This window comes from Myotis brandtii, unplaced genomic scaffold (assembly GCF_000412655.1).
Source record: "Myotis brandtii unplaced genomic scaffold, ASM41265v1 scaffold1423, whole genome shotgun sequence".
Lineage (NCBI taxonomy): Eukaryota > Metazoa > Chordata > Mammalia > Chiroptera > Vespertilionidae > Myotis > Myotis brandtii.
Genome location: NW_005355087.1, coordinates 550,951 through 568,926, shown reverse-complemented (window position 1 = coordinate 568,926; position 17,976 = coordinate 550,951). Strand labels below are relative to the sequence as shown.

At 42.1% G+C, this 17,976-nt stretch overlaps 1 protein-coding gene across 1 annotated transcript; it reads right to left on the bottom strand.

Annotated features, from left to right (window-relative positions):
- Positions 1-13,022: 13,022 nt before the first annotated feature.
- Positions 13,023-17,971, bottom strand: GHSR (growth hormone secretagogue receptor; the record flags this gene model as incomplete). Its single annotated transcript, XM_005860872.2, has 2 exons — positions 13,023-14,910; positions 17,326-17,971. Coding segments are annotated over 2 exons (1,032 nt in total), but the record flags the coding sequence as incomplete, so codon positions are not given.
- Positions 17,972-17,976: the final 5 nt, after the last annotated feature.

The window sequence follows — 17,976 nt, the reverse complement described above, 5'->3', positions numbered from 1 at the left end:
TAAGCAAGATACTCAGATGTCTCCTTTGGGGCTGCTAATTGATGGCAAATTTAGAGCCAGCTAAGGCTCGAGGGCTTGACAGTCACTTGCTGGTTGACAGAGGCCTTGAAAATGTTTTTATTTCCCTGTTCCAATCTGCATGCCACCATCTGTTGCGCTGATTCCCAGAGAGGCTGCCCCAGGGGGGGGGGGGAGGAATATAAATGCCCAGGAAGCCAGAAACTCACTCATGCCTACACAAGATATACTCCCAGCCAAGAGGAATCTTCCTTCTGACAGTTTGTCTTCAGGACTTGGCACTTTTTATACCAAGCCTTATGTGGGCAAGGCCTTCTGTGGACAAGCACAGGTCACTGAGTTGAGTCCACTGACCAACCCTTTGATCTCAACATGTGTGGAAAAAATACTGTGCGCTGTCTCAGAGAGAAGTGCTTTGAGAAGTGCTTAATTATTCCTGAAGATAACTTTCCTGACATTCACTCCATCTCCTTCGCTCTAACTCCAACAGCAGATGAGTGGTTTTCTTTAAATGCAAGTGCTACCCCATTGCTCTTCCACTCCAAACTCTTCACTGGCTCTCTATTGCCCTCAAGATAATGTCCAAAGTCCCTGACATGGCTTTTGAGGTTCTGCCTATCTCCCAGGCATGTCCACCTTGGGCCACTCTTTCCCTTGCCCACTATGCACCAGTCCTGTGACCTTCCTTCACCTCAAAGATGTCATCATCCTTCCTAACTCAGACCTTTTCTACACAATCTTTGGCCTTGGGATTGTACTCCCCTCTTCAGTAACCCGGTCAGCTCCCACACATCCTTCATATTATGGTCTGATATGGGACACCATCATCAGTCTCGTGCCCCAGAGCAGGCTGGGGAAATGTAAGGGGTTCTCACAGCACCCACTTGGTACTTCTTTACCATATCACACAGTTATTTGGTGAACATTTGTTTTCCCCTTTGGACAGACCAAGCTGGTTCCAGTGCAGGGCTGGCCTTCGACCTTACTTAAACTTTCTTTTTTAGCACTATTGTCGTCCTATGACGTCAGTGGATTATAAATGAGTTGAATGAGAAAAAGTTTAGATTGCCAGGGCAATAGCTGGAGGGCACTGTGAGGTTGTTAGTCAGCTTATTCTGCCATACAAAACATTAGACTGGGTGACTTAAACCACAGATATTTATTTCTCATAGTTCTGGAAGCTGGAAGTTAAAGATTGGGGTGCCAGGACGGTGATTTCTGGTGAGAGCACTCTCCTGGCCTTGTAGAGGGTTGCCTTCTCTCTGAGTTCCCACATGGTGGGGTGGGAGCCCAGGGTGAGAGCGGGAGTGCTCTTGAGGTCACCTTATAAGGGCACTAAGCCCATTGCAGGGCCCTATCTCCAAATACCATCACATTGGGGGTTAGAAATTCAACATAGAAATTTAGGGGAACACCAGTCAGATCATAGCAGGAGTTAAGCAAAGACTTTTTATGGTGGAAAGTCCTGAGCAGGCTTTAATGCTGATGCCAGCAGAAAAGAGAGGGATGAAGCCTCAGGGGAGTGGGCATAGGAACTGGAGGAGAGATGCAGAGCACCGATGGAGACAGGGGCTTGGTTTAAGAGGGCAAACCGCTCCCACTCTGACCCACGCAAAAGAGCAGGGGACCTGTGCAGCATCACGTGGCCTTTTCTATAAGGAGCAAGGAGCTAAGGCAGCTCTCAGCTAATGGTTTCTTATATCTTATGACCCTTTTGAAGCGATGTGCAAGGGTATCAGCGGGGGGTGGGTGGGACTTACGTGGTTTGAGGACAATGGAAAGGTCTGTGGAGAATAGAGAGCTGAGTCGGGACACGCTGCCCAAAGTACCATGGATCAGGAGAGTGTGTTCACCTTGAACGTTTGCAGTCCCTGGGTGCCTGGTGCTATCAGATGTGTCTCCATCGTCATTCAGCATCTGCAGTGGGAAGCAGATAGGGAGGACAGCGGTCTTCACCCCGAGCCGGGGACATGGTGGGAAGCAGGCGGGGGGGACTGAGAACATTCACTAGAAAGTACTGACGGGAGGGGAAGCAGATAGGGAGGACAGCGGTCTTCACCCCGAGCCAGGGACATGGTGGGAAGCAGGCGGGGGGACTGAGAACATTCACTAGAAAGTGCTGACGGGAGGAACATGGGTTGGATTAGGGTCCCAGAGATGGGAGGGCACTGGTTGATGGAGAGAAGGTAAAGAGGGGGAGAACTTCTGTGTGAAGGGAGTGATGGCTGAGAGACCTGAGCGGTAGGCATTGTGGTCACAGAATGGGCTGTTTAAATGCAAGACTTCGGAGGAGGAGCAGTTCTCAGCCACGCCACCGTCCAGCACAGAGCTTAAGCATGAGTAGCAGAAGCGATAAAATTCCTGGGTATTCCTGAAAGACCGAGATGAATCCATCAGAGTCAAGAGTCTAATGCTCACCCTAACCGGTTTGGCTCAGTGGAGCATCAGCCTGGGAACTGAAAGGTCCCAGGTTCGATTCCGGTCAGGGGCATGTACCTTGGTTGCGGGCATATCTCCAGTAGGAGGTGTGCAGGAGGCAGCTGATCGATGTTTCTCTCTCATCGATGTTTCTAACTCTCTATCCCTCTCCCTTCCTCTCTGTAAAAAATCAATAAAATATATTTTTTTAAAGGGTCTAATGCTCAGAGCAGGCCAAGTGGAGAAAGCAGCCTCCCTTGTGAAAGCCCCTCTTCACAGGCCTTTCCTTGCAGGTGCCCCAGTGCTGATTCCCTAGGTAGTCTCCCCCTCTCTCTCCTCTCTCCTTTTACCTGTCAGCGCTTCACATCCTGAAGCTCTTTGGGACTGATACAGAGACCGAAAAGATAGAGGAAGCAAGCAGCTGATAAAGAGGGGGTCGCACAAGCCATTTCAATCACGGAATTCGGGTGACATTGACTTTTATCTGATATGCAGCTTCTGCTCCTGGCTCCCAAGAAGAACTGAAAATCTTTGCCCTCTAACAACCGTGCTGTGGGGGACCTTTGGAAAAATTCTCCTTTAGGGTCTTCTTTAGGGCCAGCACCACCACATAAGCAGTTTCCCTTTTTACTGGAGAGGTTGGGATTAATAGTTACGATAACTATTGTTCTCCAGCAAGAATTTTCAAGATTAAAAAATGCCCCAGGACAGTCTTACTCACTCACGCAGACATCACTAATAGATCAGACACTTTATTGCAGATGTCAGAGAGAATTCATTGTCCAAAGTGGGACACTTTGGAGAGAAGAAGGGAATACCAAAAGAATTATATGTAAAATTACTGAAGTTTTTATTTATTGACTATTTGATTTATCTTATTGGTAGAACTATAAAATAGTTCTATTCTCAAACTATTTTCAGAGTTCTTTCTAAAAGTAAAGTTTGTGTAGATTAAATCAAAATAAAGGAAATGTATACTGATTTTCTGAATGTTTAAAAAATAAATAGGAAAATTATTCTTGGTATATATTTATATAATTTAATTGGGCTTTTTAAGGCCATAAATATCTTTAATATTATACTGCTGATATTTTTATAAAGAATACATTTTTGAAATATAATCTAGTCTTTATCTACACTAATAAAAGACAAACATGCAAATTGACCATACCTTCGCTATGCCTTAAGCCACGCCCACCAGATAATCAGATCGACTATATGCAAATTAACACAACCAAGATGGCAGCCAGCAGCCATGGAGCTGGAGCAAGCAGGAGGTTTGGTTGCCCCAATGATGGAGGAAGCCAAGCTGCCACGGCGGCTCTGAGCTCCACTCAAACAACAAAGTTTCAATTATAGAAGGTAAATAAATCCCAGAATAAGAGAAAAAAAGAAAAAAAGGAGAGGCTGGGAGCTTCCATCATCGCCAGGGGGCTTGGCCAGCCTGCAAACAGCCATCAGCCCCTCACCCAGACTGGCCAGGCATCCCAGTGGGGACCCCCACCCTGAAGGGGGTGTGACCAGCTGCAAACAGCCATCAGCCCCTCACCCAGACTGGCCAGGCACACCAGTGGGGACCCCCACACAGAAGGGGGTGTTACCAGCCTGCAAACACCCATCAGTCCCTCACCCAGGCTGGCCAGGCACCCCAGCGGGACCCCCACCCTGATCTGGGACACCCTTCAGGGCAAACCAGCGGGCCCCCACCCATGCACCAGGCCTCTGTTCCATATAATAAAAGGGCAATATGCAAATTGACCCTAACAGCAGAACCACTGGGAATGACTGGTCACTATGACACACACTGTCCACCAGGGGGCAGATGCTCAATGTAGGAGCTGTCCCCTGGTGGTCAGTATGCTCCCACAGGGGGAGTTCTGCTCAGCCACAAGTCAAGCTTATGGCTGCCAGCATAGCGGTGGTGGCGGGAGCTTTTCTCGCCTCCTCAGCAGCACTAAGGATGTCCGACTGCAGCTTAGGTCTGCTCCCTGCTGGTAAGTGGACATCCCCCAAGGGCTGCCGGGCTGCCAGAGGGATGTCTGACTGCCAGCTTGGGCCCGATCCCCCAGGGAGCGGGCCTAAGCCAGCAGGTGGACATCCTCTGAGGGGTCCCAGACTGCAAGAGGGCATTGGCCGGGCTGAGGGACCCCCCCCAAGTGCAAAAATTTTTGTGCACCGGGCCTCTAATTTTAAATAAAATTACTCACAATCTCCTCATGTGTTGCATTTGTGGTCGATAAATTTTCAATTTTAGACAATGTTTTTTATTGCTCCTTCTAGTGAAGTCAGAGCAAATTTTGAGAAAAAGGAGGATTTTTTTTCTGTTACTTTTTTTCTTATTGAAATGTTTAACTCCAGCCCAAATATTTTTACAGATTCTGTTGCTTTGTTCCTATTCTTTGACAAACATTCTTATGACAAAAATTGTCAAATAAGTTGACCCTCTGATTCATTTGAATGCTTTGCCTTATCCAGATCTTCGAAAATAGTAGACCTTCTCAATTTTATTCCATCAAAAGATTCAACCCAAACTTTGAGATATCCTAAAGATAAATTATAGAACTTCTAAATTAAATCTACACCTTTTTTAGCTCTCCTTATGTAATGTGTTCAGTTTCTCCCTCTGTTTTTGTAGGGATATGTTTTACTTTCCTGTCACAAGCTTTGTTTTCAGGGGTTTGCACAGCACTTCAAAAGCTGTTTGGTTTTTCGGGGCTTTGATATTCCATTGGCTGACTATCCTGATTAAAGATGTCAACTGATTTTAAGCAAAAGGCAATCAAATACGGGTGGCTTGTTTATAATCCCATTTGACATTTTAGAACACTAGAGTGATTTCCAAAGTAATTCTTCAAAAGCACAAGCATTTCTGAAATCTAGTTGATGATGGGCAGCAAAGAGAGAAAATGAATATTACCATTTTGAGACATTTTATTTATGTCTCAGTTATTCAGTGTGTGTGTGTGTGTGTGTGTGTGTGTGTGTGTGTGTGTGTGTAATGTAAAATTTAGTAATATATCTTCTACTTTAATTGCAGACTATCACAACTTCTTTGGATGAATTGTCCAAAATCAATGTATATGAAAATCCAGTTCTGCTATCTATTCCATAGGATTCATAATTTAGCAAAAACATTGTTTTTATCATGACACTTTGCTTCACCAAAATTATCCTTGTATTATCACCCCAAAATGCATACCTTTAACTTAATGGGGAACATTTTAACCAAAAGTACAATTACTCATTCTCAATAATGTGAGATGTTTCACTTCAGCAAAATGACTTCTAAAAGCTTTATTTCAATTACATCCATTGAATGAAAACACGTGAGCCCATTAGTGAGCTTAACCGAACATTTCTTAAAAGTATCTGATAGCACTGATATAAAATTGGCCTCATTCTTCTGTATGCCAAGATTTCCTTCTGACAGTGAAGCCGACACAGAAATGGCTTTCATGAACTTCTTGTGCATGTGCAAGAAACCACAGAATCCAAAATGAATAAGATGAACTTAGGAGAACAATTATTTAATGGAAAACTGTGCTTCACAAGCTAAAATGTAACCGCAACTTATGTGTTGTCAGCATGGGCACAGTCTTCTTAAAATAATTACTAGCCTGAGTAGACTTAGAGCAGAATTAAAAGCTTCTGGCCATTGTACCAGGGGTTCACATTGTGCTCTACGGGAGGGAAGCTCGGCCTCTCTTTCCTGCACTTATTGCAAGTGTTCCTAATCGATCATCTTCCCCATTTCCCACAACTTGCTCCTGGCAGCCTGGCAGCCTGGCAGCTTCATGCATCTTGAAGTCTATGGTGAGAGCCATGGCACAACTGGGGGGAAAAACACTTCATTATTTTTCCCACCAAATATTTTTCCCACCTGAGACGGGAAGGAGCTGGCTTTCCCTAACAACACGTGTCAGAGCCCACATTTTTTGTTGTGTATGTTTTTCTCCCAGCAAGTGCTTTGCATGCTTTATTGGGAACAGAGACGGGTTCTAGCTGGTCATCTTTCAGTTTTGCCACGTGTTAAGGAGAGAACTCTGCTCGCTGAACATGCATCTCACATGTTACTAGACAAGACCCTGGCAGAAGCTGTAAGTGCCATGTGCAGGTCTGACAGCTCCACCTCAGTTTCCTTTAACACAACCGTTAAATGTCACATCCCTACAAGATAAAATATCCAGGACAAGTGCAAAAGCAGCAGAAGTAACCAGTGCTGTGGCAGGCAAAGGGGACACGTTGTCACCCCAATGACTTCTCTCAGCCCAATCTTACTGGGAGCCGGTGCCACACGATGGGAGTTGACCCACAGGATGAAACTCTCTGGCTTCCTGGGACAGACTGTCTCTGAGTGTCATCTCCTTGGTTCTATTCTGTTCACAGGAACCAACAAGTCTCTATATTCTCAGTGCTTTTACATCAGGATTAGAAGTCTTCTTTTTTTTTTATTCTCACCTGAGAATATGTTTATTGATTTTAGACAGAGAGGATAGGGAACAGAGAGAGAGAGAGAGAGAGCACAAAACATTGGGAGAGAGAGAGAGAAAGAGAGAGAGAGAGAGAGAGCACAAAACATTGATTGGTTGTTTCTTATACATGCTGAGGATCAAACCCAAAACCTCGGTATGTGCCCTGACCTGGAACCAAACCTGAAACCCTTTGTTGTATGGGATGATGCCCCAACCAATTGAGCCACCAGCCAGCGCCGGAAGTGTTTCTAATTAGATTGTGGGGGCTCAATGCTCTCCATGCCCTGTCAGTCACAGATCCTATGCCGCGTGTGAGGAGGCCATGCCTGGCACTCCCTGTGCTTCTGCTCCACCAACTGAGTCATATGCTCCCAAATCTGTCTCTGCCAAATTGCACTTGTTGCTGTAACTACTTAAAAATTGCATAAATTGATGAAATGTGATTGCAATTAGAGAATCACTATTTCTTAGAAAACTACAGTGAATTCTCTGGAAAGACTCAATAAAGGCAAGTCACTAAAAACCTCATTAACTTAGATCAGGGTAAAACCAGTGTCAAAATTGGAGAAAGAAATTTTCCCAAAGACACACAGTTCCAGCTGCAGAACTGGAATGCAAGCCTAAGAACCTCGTCAGTGCAAGAACAAACCCAAACCGACACCTAGTTTCAACCATTAAGTCTGCCAGTGTAAACCAAACTGTCAACCAGTTATTTTGTCTTTTATGGTGAGTTGCCTTAGGGGCAATTAGTAGTGTGATGGGAATGTTTGCCGTGAGAATGCTTACAGCAAAGATGTTTATGAAAAGATGCTTAATATGGCCCTGCCGGCGTGGCTCAGTGGTTGAACCATAAGGTCACGGTGCGATTCCCGGTTGAGTCACATGCCCTGGTTTGGGGCTCGATCCCTGGTGTGGGGTGTGCAGGAGGCAGTCAATCAATTATTTTCTTTCATCATTAATGTTTGTATCTCTCTCTCCCACTTCCTTCCTCTCTGAAGTCAACTATATATTTTTTTTAATTTTTATTTTTTTAAAAGATGCTCAAGGTGAAAATACTTAGAACTAAAATGAGGAACCAATGTTAAGTTATGAGACAGGAAGCAAAGAGCAACAAGCATTTTCACACTGACCTCAGAATGGGAGACCCACCAAGTCCCAGGCAGACCTGCTGGCCTCTCCTCTTTTGACCCAGGGTCCGCCACAGGGATGGGCCTGAAAGAATGTGATGGGCACTGGATTGAAGGGAAGGTGGACGGAAGGGGTCAGAAGACATTGGAAAGGGCCTCAGCAGATCAATAAAAGCGAATCTCACGACGTGCTTCTTTGGATCAACTTAGGGTGTTACTAATTATTACCAAGTTCACAATGGTAATAACTCACATTACCAGCATGTATCTATGATTTCATGGTATGTAGACTATGTTGAATTTTCACACTGTGAGGATCCTTTATTCTGAGATTATGTCTTTTCTACTTTTTTTTTTTAAGTTTAATGTATTTTTTTTAAGTTGACATGGTTGGTAGGGTATTTTGAAGTCCCTTAATTGGCTAATAAAAGTTGGCCACCTTTGGTGAGCCTCCAATTTTAGCTTTAATTTGATTGGCCCTGGAGTCCACATGTCTGGAAGCTAATGCCCAGGTGACACATAATCCAGTTTTTAAACTTTCTTTTGTCCCAACGACATGCAGTGAGTGGCTGCAAAGGGCAAGGTGAAAGGAACCCTTCCTTTGACTCAGAGAGCTTGTGGTCTTTGGATCCCACGTTAGTGTAACACCATGGAGGCTGCAACACCATCGACTCGGAGGGTAATGGAGCAGTAAGAGACGGAGAAGTGGAGGGAGCATGGGGATCACAGTCCACCACAGGGTCGCTGGCTCTTCTTGGTGCTTACAGAAATGGCCTAACTCATCCTTAAATGTCTGAGCCCATGGGGAAATAAAATTCACTACAACAAACATCCCATTGTTCAAAATACGTATGTCAGAAAGTAAAAAAGCAAAATAGAACTGAGTGTAAAACAGCAGTAGACCAGCCGGAGGGGCTGAGTGGTTGAGCGTCGACCTATGAACCAGGAGGTAATGGTTCAATTCCTGGTCAGGACACATGCCCAGATTGTGGGCTCAATCCCCAAGGGAGGCGTGCAGGAGGCAGCCAATCAATGATTATCTCTTATCACTGATGTTTCTATCCCTCTCTCCCTCTTCCTTCCTCTCTGAAATATATATGAAACAGCAGTAGAAGTAAAATATCCCAGATACCAAGATTTATAACTGCATATGGAAGAAAGTAGATATAAACTTTAAACAGACACTTATTAAGCAACTGTTTGGTTAAGGACACACATAGGAAAGAAAACTGATGCCTGATTTCATAAGACAGGTACGTGAGTTATAGTAAACTCTTTAATATTCATCAAGACCTTAAAAAAGAATCACAAGTCAAAATATCATTAGTGACATTTATGACACATTGAACAGCACAAATTGACCAAGCAGTACATGATCTACAGACATAGAATACAGGGGTATCAGTGAAAAAGGAGACTACGAGGTTTGAATATATTTATATGAGCAAATGCTCTCTAGTACACTAAACCTATAGTGCTAAAAGTGGAAAATATAAATGGTTTTGTTGTTTGAGCTAGAGAAATGTTTGGATCTGATGTGTTAAAATGACAAAAAAAAATCTTGCAAACTATTCTTCCCAATACTTTCTCTGGGACTGGATGGGAGCAGGGAAGAGGAGTTCTTCTGGAATTGACATTTGTAAACATTTTGGAGAATTGACATGAGGCATGCTTTTTGAGGTCTTTAATGGTTTGCTAGTTTTGAGAGTAGTTGACAGTCCCTTGAGCAAAGGATACATTGTGTCACAGCATAAAATGCTCACTGGAATTCCAGCAGATATCCAGGCAATTGAGAGGGACATCAGCATGACACTTAAAAAAATGGCTAGCCTCCAACACCATGCAAGAATTTGCGTTCAAAAGGAAAAACATAAAACAAGCTTCATCCAAACTCTCTCCTTCACCTGCTTCAAACTGAGAATATTGCCAAGAATTAACATGACTGAGTTTACGTAATGTGAATAATTAAGAAACGTGTGCTTAAAGCAGTTAATGTTTGCCACCAGCACATTGCTTTCTGCTGATTTTGACTTGCAGTTCATTCTCTGGATTAAAAAAAATGTGTTATCAATTCACTGAATTAACACCAATCACTATTCACCTGGCTAAGTTAGAATTGTATGTATCCTGGCTAGTATTAGAATTTTAATTGCAAAGAAATCATAGGAGGATCATTAGACAATGAACCATTGTGGGGGGCTGTTTCTCTCTTTTCCTTGTCCCGCATGCAAAAGGAAACAGTACATTTGCTCAGTGGAGGAGCTGGGGATTAAGAAATTAAAGAAAGACCAAGATGCAGAAATAGATTTTAAGCTGGGGCCAGGTGGGCGCCATCCTCTCTGATGGAGAGGTGGCAAAGCGGGCTGAGCCACACAGCAGGTTTATTTTAAAGGCCTAGATTTACATATCTAGTTCCGCCCCTGCCTGATTAACATGTCCAGCCTTATTGGGGAAGCATGTTCCCAGGGCGTGGCTCTGCCTATGCTCTGAGTTCAGCTGACAATAATTATAAGAAAATGCCTAGGTGCCTCCCAGGCGGCCCTCTACAAACCATGAATGACATTATCTTTAGCTTTTAATGACATTACTTATACTAGATATGGTATTTTTAATGGAAGAAAGCTCTATACTATTCACACAGACAGTGTGACAAGAAATTTTGATATATGTAAATATGTGTGGCACAATTCAAAGATGTGCATGCTGTTTTTTAAAAGGAGAGAAAGTGTTTTCACTAGTCTTGTAAAAGGGCACCAGTATTACAAAAAGTCTAATGGTGTGTTTTTGTAATGTTAAATTTAGTATGTGAATAAATTAAAAACAAAATTATATAGTTAAAATTGTCAATGTTTAGCCCTGGACTGTGTTACTCAGTGGGTAGAGTGTTGGCCTGCACACTGAAGGGTCTGGGGTTTGATTCCTGGTCAAGGGCATGTACCTGGGTTGATCCCTTCCTGATGGGGCAGGTACAGAGGCAACTAATTGATGTTTCTCTCTCTCTCTCTCTCTCTCTCTCTCTCTCTCTCTCTTTCTCCCTTCCTTCCACTGTCTCTAAAAATCAATGGAAAAAATATGCTCAGGTGAGGATTAAAAAAATTAAATGAAGAAATTGTCAATGTTGAACTAATAATTTTAAATTGTTTGTAATGATTTCCGGTTCTTAACAAAAGCTTGAACTTCAAGTCAAATCTCATCACAAGAACTTTTATTGCAATAAAAAAGAGGATTGTAAAGAAATGGTTTCCAGTTCTAAATCCCATGCCACAAAACTGCCAGTTTTAACTAATTCATGGCAATGGATGTCTTCCTTAAAGCAATTACTAAAAAGTTTTTACTCATATAATAGTCTCTTCCTATAAACGATACAAACCTTGATTTTGTGACACAGTATAAGGTGTGGTAACCAAGAAAATGGAAACACAGATTAAAAATGAAACCAGGCCTTGACTTTCCATACGTTAATGAAGAATGCTGTGAGTGTAATTACCACTAGCAGACACATTAGCTGCATCTATATATTTGACTGGTTTGTGTAGGAAGAGCCCATTTTAAATTTATTTTGAGCCGAATAGGAATAACCAGGAATAGGAACAACCCCTTGAAATACTGGAGAATAATTTGATTCAGTGTCAACTGGAGATGTTTACTTCCAAACCCAATATATTTATCAGTTATCTCCTGCAACATAACTCACAAGTGGATAGCTCATTAAGGATAACAATATATTTATCAGTTATCTCCTGCAACATAACTCACATAGCTCATTAAGGATAAAATCCTTGGTGTTTTAATCTCAGAGCTTACAACATACCATGCACATACTAAATGTCTGTGAAATGATGGACTTTCAGAAACAATTTTCCTCAGTGTAAATTCCTCTTTTCCCTGAGTCTTAAGCAATTTATGGAGTATGAGGATACAAAGACATTACAAACAATAAAAATGCAATGATATGAAAGCACAAATTAAAAATCCCTTTCCCTAAACATATCCTCTGAGACCCAGATGAGCATCAGTGAAGGACAACAGTGGTCCTTACTATGTAAACTATTCCCTGTGAACCCACAAGAAAAGGGGGACCACTGAATAGGCAAGCAACTAATTAACATGTAGGTGTTTTTTTTCTCTCCAAGGCAATCAACTGTGTGATAGAAGTCAAGCCTTTTTTGCTTATTTTCTCTCAAGTAGAATGTATTTGTAGACAAAAACTTTAGGGTTTCAGGAGGCTGACTTACCTCTTTGGGATTTAGTGGGCCCTATTTAGGAGAATAATGCTGAATGTCCTAATTAGTGTCCCACGGATTTGAATAAACAGTGTATTTTTAAAAAATATTGATGCAGCCCTAACCAGTTTGGCTCAGTGGATAGAGCGTCGGCCTGCAGACTGAAGGGTCCCAGGTTTGATTCCGGTCAAGGGCATGTACCTTGGTTGCGGGCACATACCTAGTAGGGGGTGTGCAGGAGGCAGCTGATCGATCTTTCTCTCTCATCAATGTTTCTAACTCTCTATCCCTCTCCTTTCCTCTCTTTAAAAAAATCAATAAAATATATTAAAAAAATATTGATGCACTCCCAAAAACTGAATAATTAATTTGCTAAAGTTCTGCATTTAGAGTAAATTGAGCATTTTTAGTGTCAGAATAGATTTTGGAAATACTTCTCTAGAGAAGTCATTCTAATTATGATTATGTTTTCATGTTCTAAAATAAAGTCAATCAATTAGCCCGGCCAGGGTGGCTCAGTGGTTGAGTGTCGACCCATGAACCAAGAGATCATCAGTTTGATTCCCTGTCAGGGCATATGCCCGGGTTTCTGGCTCGATTTCCAGTAGGGGGCGTGCAGGAGGCAGCTGATAGATATTTCTGTCTCTCAATCCCTCTCCCTTCCCCTCGTTCTAAAATCAATAAAAAATATATTTTAAAAAATAAATAAAATAAAGTCAATCAATTACTTCAGCATAATAATCTTTACTTTGGGGGGGGCGGGGGAATCAATCATGGCAGTAATTTCCCTAAATGGTTCAATCAGTTTCATAGTTGAACCAATAATTTCATGTAGGAATTGCTGATATGACGTAGTACTGCACAGGACTATGAAGAAATCATTTTTGGAATAATATATTTAATATTCAAAGAGTTGACTATACATTTATAACTAAAATGTACAATATTCAGTTGAAGGTATGCAATCATTCATCATTATGATTGAGAAGGAGACTGGAAGTCCAAGTAAACACATCTATCCGATAAGCAGTGGGATGTAAACAGCGAGACTAATTTGAAGACAGAACGTGGCACAGGCATTTTGAAATGAATAGCTGTAAGGTTAAGGAATGGAATAACTAACCTGAATATCACTAAGCAATAGCATTTAAGGGATTCTGAATTTTTCACCATTTGAAAATTTTCTATGTTCATTAGGTTCCTGTAAGCTTTCCAGAATCTGTTATAAATTATTCCTTTATTCACAAATCAAAGCCTTATGGTTGACTTAATATTTTTGTTAAGCCAAATAAGGCAGTTTGTGATTTTCTATAATTTTTATAAAGTTTCATTTCCTGAATATTATCACATATAATTCACCTAGTTTTAAAGTGCATATTATATTACTTTTTTTTGCATCTTATATTTCATATCCATTTCCTTCCAAGCATGAATAGAACATTCAGGTGTGATTAGGGGATTCATCATGCTAAAACTCTGCAATGCTTATTTTGCAATAAAAACATTTCAGGAAATGAGTATTAATTGTTTAACATTTTGTAAGGTTAACAACAATTTTACATATACTCTAGAGCTGAACTAGCCAATATAGTAACTAATAGCCACATTTGTCACTGAATACTTGAATTTTTTATTTCAATTCATTTTCAGTTTTAAAACTTGTAATAGTTTCAGTTATTGGAAAAATTTTACATGTATTTGAACAACTTAGGTTTATAAATCTATTTTCTCATCTGCAAATTTTATGAAATCTAAATATAGCAAGTATTACTGATAAAAACTTAATGTCCAAATTAAAGTGCACTGTAAATGTAAAACACCAGATTTCAAAGACTTTGCATTAAAAAATTATTCTTAATAACTTTTATATTGATTGCTTCAGTATCTTGCATTATATTTCTCTTGGACAGCACTCATCTGGAGCGATATGAAAATTACTAGTTTTAAAAATTCACGTTTTAAATTTTTAATTTCATTCTTTTAATCAAATTTTTATCATTATGAAAAAGTAAATCAGATTTAGTATTTATCCAGCAAGAATTACCCTAATTGCCCTCTCTGCACTTTCTCCTTTCTCCAAATTGCAAAGCCCTTGCTAGCACCAACGGCAAAATGCAAAATCACAGGTAGTGAATATGCAGAAATCCTGTATGAGAGCACGGATGAGCGTGCAATCAAATTAAACCTCTCACACACTACAAACTCTATCTTTTCTTCCCTCCCAACTGTTTCCAGACCTATCTCTCCCCAATTCCAAAGTTAACCTTCAACTTCCTCCCAAGTTCTGCTGTGCTATGGTTTCCAGTGCAGAATAGTAAGCGATGACTCTGCTCAGCGATGTGTTTGGTCTTGTATGAATACTAGATTCTGTCCAGGCCCGAGAGCTTTCATCCTTCAGGGTGGAGAGCTTCCTCTGGGAGAAAGGTTCAAATCCCAAAAGTTTGAACACTGCCACCCGGTACTTCTTGGACATGATGTTGTACAGAATGGGATTGATGGCGGCGCTGAGGTAGAAGAGGACAAAGGACACAAGGTTGCAGTATTGGCTGATCTGAGCAATCTCCAGGGAGCCAGGCTCGAAAGACTTGGAAAATAAGTATCGTCCTACGTGGAAGGGCAGCCAGCAGAGGATGAAAGCAAACACCACGACAGCTAAAAGAACAATGGGAGAGTGAGCATCAGTTCCAGAAATGTCACAGCACATCACGTTTCACTTGGAAGACAGTTCTGTTTTGATTATATGTGGTGTGACCAGTGACTTCAGAGAGCCATTATGTTCTTCCCTTTCTCATTGCTACATTTTCACCAGGATTGAGTCTGTCTGGATCAACAGTTCAACCCTTTTTACTGAGCTTCCCAGTCTTTTCTACATAACAACTTTTTGAGCGATTTTGTGATTGGATGTATATATTGACTCAATTGACTAGACCATTTATTCACAGTAATCCACCATTTTACATGTGTCTGTCACAACTAAGCACATGTGAGTAAAGGTGTTGAACTCAACAATAACTGTCTGTCAGGGTTCCCTGAGGAATGGATTTCTTTGATGTGATATAGACTCATTAAATTAAATTCTCTAGTCAGGAGACCAGGACACCTGTGCTTTTTTCTGTTCTTTTTAAAGTTTCACAGAAGACAGAATATGCAGTCCGGATTGAGAACCACTGAGATGGATGATTCTTTGTCACCTACAATAGACATAAGTGTGGTACAAAAGCCCATAAAACCAACTAACAATAATTATTAGCCAACCAAGGTCTTCATTTTGCCCATTTTTTCAAGACCTCTGCATTTCTAGATTAAGTTTTTAAAATTCTGAAATCAGAGGAAAATTAACAAGATATTTTAGCCCTTGTAGTACTTTAGTGATGCTCTTCAAATTGTCAAGGCAAAAGAAAATTAACATTGGTGTTGGTTCACTATGAGGATAATTAATGGCTTAAAAATAAAATTGGAGAAAATGATTAAAATTATTCTCAAAACTACGTTGTGTAGTAGCAACTGTTTGCCACAGTAGCCACGTGAATATGAGAGGCCCCTGGAGGGCACTAGTAGGTTTACAATCTACTAGTCATATTGTGAGAATCACTGGTCTAGACAATGACAATTTGGGGCATTTTTGAATAAACAATCACTTTAATATACAGGATTCCAAGAATTGTAAAATTACAAATACAAATCATCTTGGAATGGCTTATGAGTGTATTAAATATGCAAATACAGGAGTGGGCAAAATTAGGTTACAGTTGTGAGTACGTGAAACAGTTTATTCTTGTATGGTAATTTACTAATTTTTGTATTATTTTTCCATGCAAGAATAAACTCTCTTTTGCATACACACAAATGTAAACTCCATATTGACTGTAATGTCCAAATCATAAAGGGTGCAGACTCTAGTTCTAGAAAAGCATATTTTGCTTGGATGTGAAGGCATTTTGTATTACTTCACTTGTACCAAATACATATACTTAAAGAGTTGAATGCATACAGTACATACTCGGCAGACTCTAGTTGGGACACTAACTACAAACATTCCCTGAAGGACCATTTGGGGAATGATGTGAATAAATTAAAAACAAAATTATATAGTTAATGGCTTAAAAATTAGGGACCATTTGCAGAAGGCAGCTGTTGTCTTCCAAAAAGTCTCCCTTTCTCATCCTGGAAGCCGGCCCATCCTAGGTTATCCTTGGTTATGGTAGGCTTTTCTACCTGGAAAGATAGGTAATCATGGAAAGAAATGGAGACGCCAGCATTGATTTGTCACTGACTTCCTCACAACGCTGTACAAACAGCAGCAGGGTAAACAGAACTGATTCGATTATTTGATCGGAAAAAAATGCTGGGCATAAAGCAAATCACAACATTGAAAGAAAAATGAATCATCTCTGACAGAATCATCCGAATTGACCAGATCTTTGGTTAAATTTACCACTGAATACTTCCTAGATTTACTGCCTGCTTTCCTTAGTGTAACTTAGATATCCACAAATTCTTCTTGAGGCAGGAAGCTTAACCTCACCTTTAACAGCCACAGACCACAATAGATTTTTATAAAACATCGCAGTTTTGAAGCAAAGTGTCTGGATTGATATAAAACTCATTTTAGGGAAAGACATGGGCACTGCATGTTTCCATGAAAGAGAGAAAGGAAAGCGGGGAAGAAAGAGACACAAAGAGATAGAGACCTAAAAAGAGTCAAGACTGTGGCAAAGTTGGGGGGGGGAGAGGAAGGAAGAGGAGAGAGAGAGAGAGAGAGAGAGAGAGAGAGAGAGAGAGATGGAGAAACGGATATATAAAAACAAGAGTAAAAAGTTTTTTTAAAAATCCTAGAGAGAGACAGGGACATGCACACACGACAGAAAATGTAGGAGACCAAAGAGAGAGTTCAAAGCAGAAACAGGAGAGAAAGAATAACGAGAGACTCAGAGGGAGACAGAGACCGAGAGAATCAGGAGAGAGAGGTAGAGAGAGAACAGGAGAGAGAGGTAGAGACTCGGGGAGAAGGGAGGAAGCTCGGGAGAGGAGGGGGCGGGAGAGAGTGGAGGGTGCGCTGAGACCCACCCAGCATCTTCACTGTTTGCTTGTGGTTCTGGTCCCGGAGCGAGGTGGCCACGGCCTCGCCGCGCCGCCGGCGCCACAGCTTCCTGCCGATAAGGCTGTAGAGCACGGTGAGGCAGAAGACGGGCAGGAAGAAGAAGACGCTGGACACCCACACCATGACGGTGAGCAGCCCCGAGCTCACGGCGAACTCGGTGGCGCGGCACTCGTTGGTGTCCCGCGGGTCGGTGCCGTTCTCGTGCTCCACGCCCACCAGCACGAAGATGGGCCCGGCGCTGCAGAAGGCCACGGCCCAGATGACCAGGATGACCAGCTTCACGCGGCCCTTGGTCACCACCACCTTGGCCCGCAGCGGGAAGCAGATGGCGAAGTAGCGCTCGACGCTCAGCGCCGTGATGGTGAGCACCGTGGCGTAGGTGCAGCTCTCGCTGACGAACTGGAAGAGTTTGCAGAGCAGGTCGCCGAAGTTCCAGGGCCGGTACTGCCAGAGGCGCACGAGGTCGAGGGGCATGCAGAGGAAGATGAGCAGGTCGGAGAAGGCCATGCTGGACAGGTAGAGGTTGGTGGTGGTGCGCAGCTCGCGGAAGCGCGACACCACCAGCATGGTGAGCAGGTTGCCCGCGATGCCCACCACGAAGAGCGCCACGCAGGTGG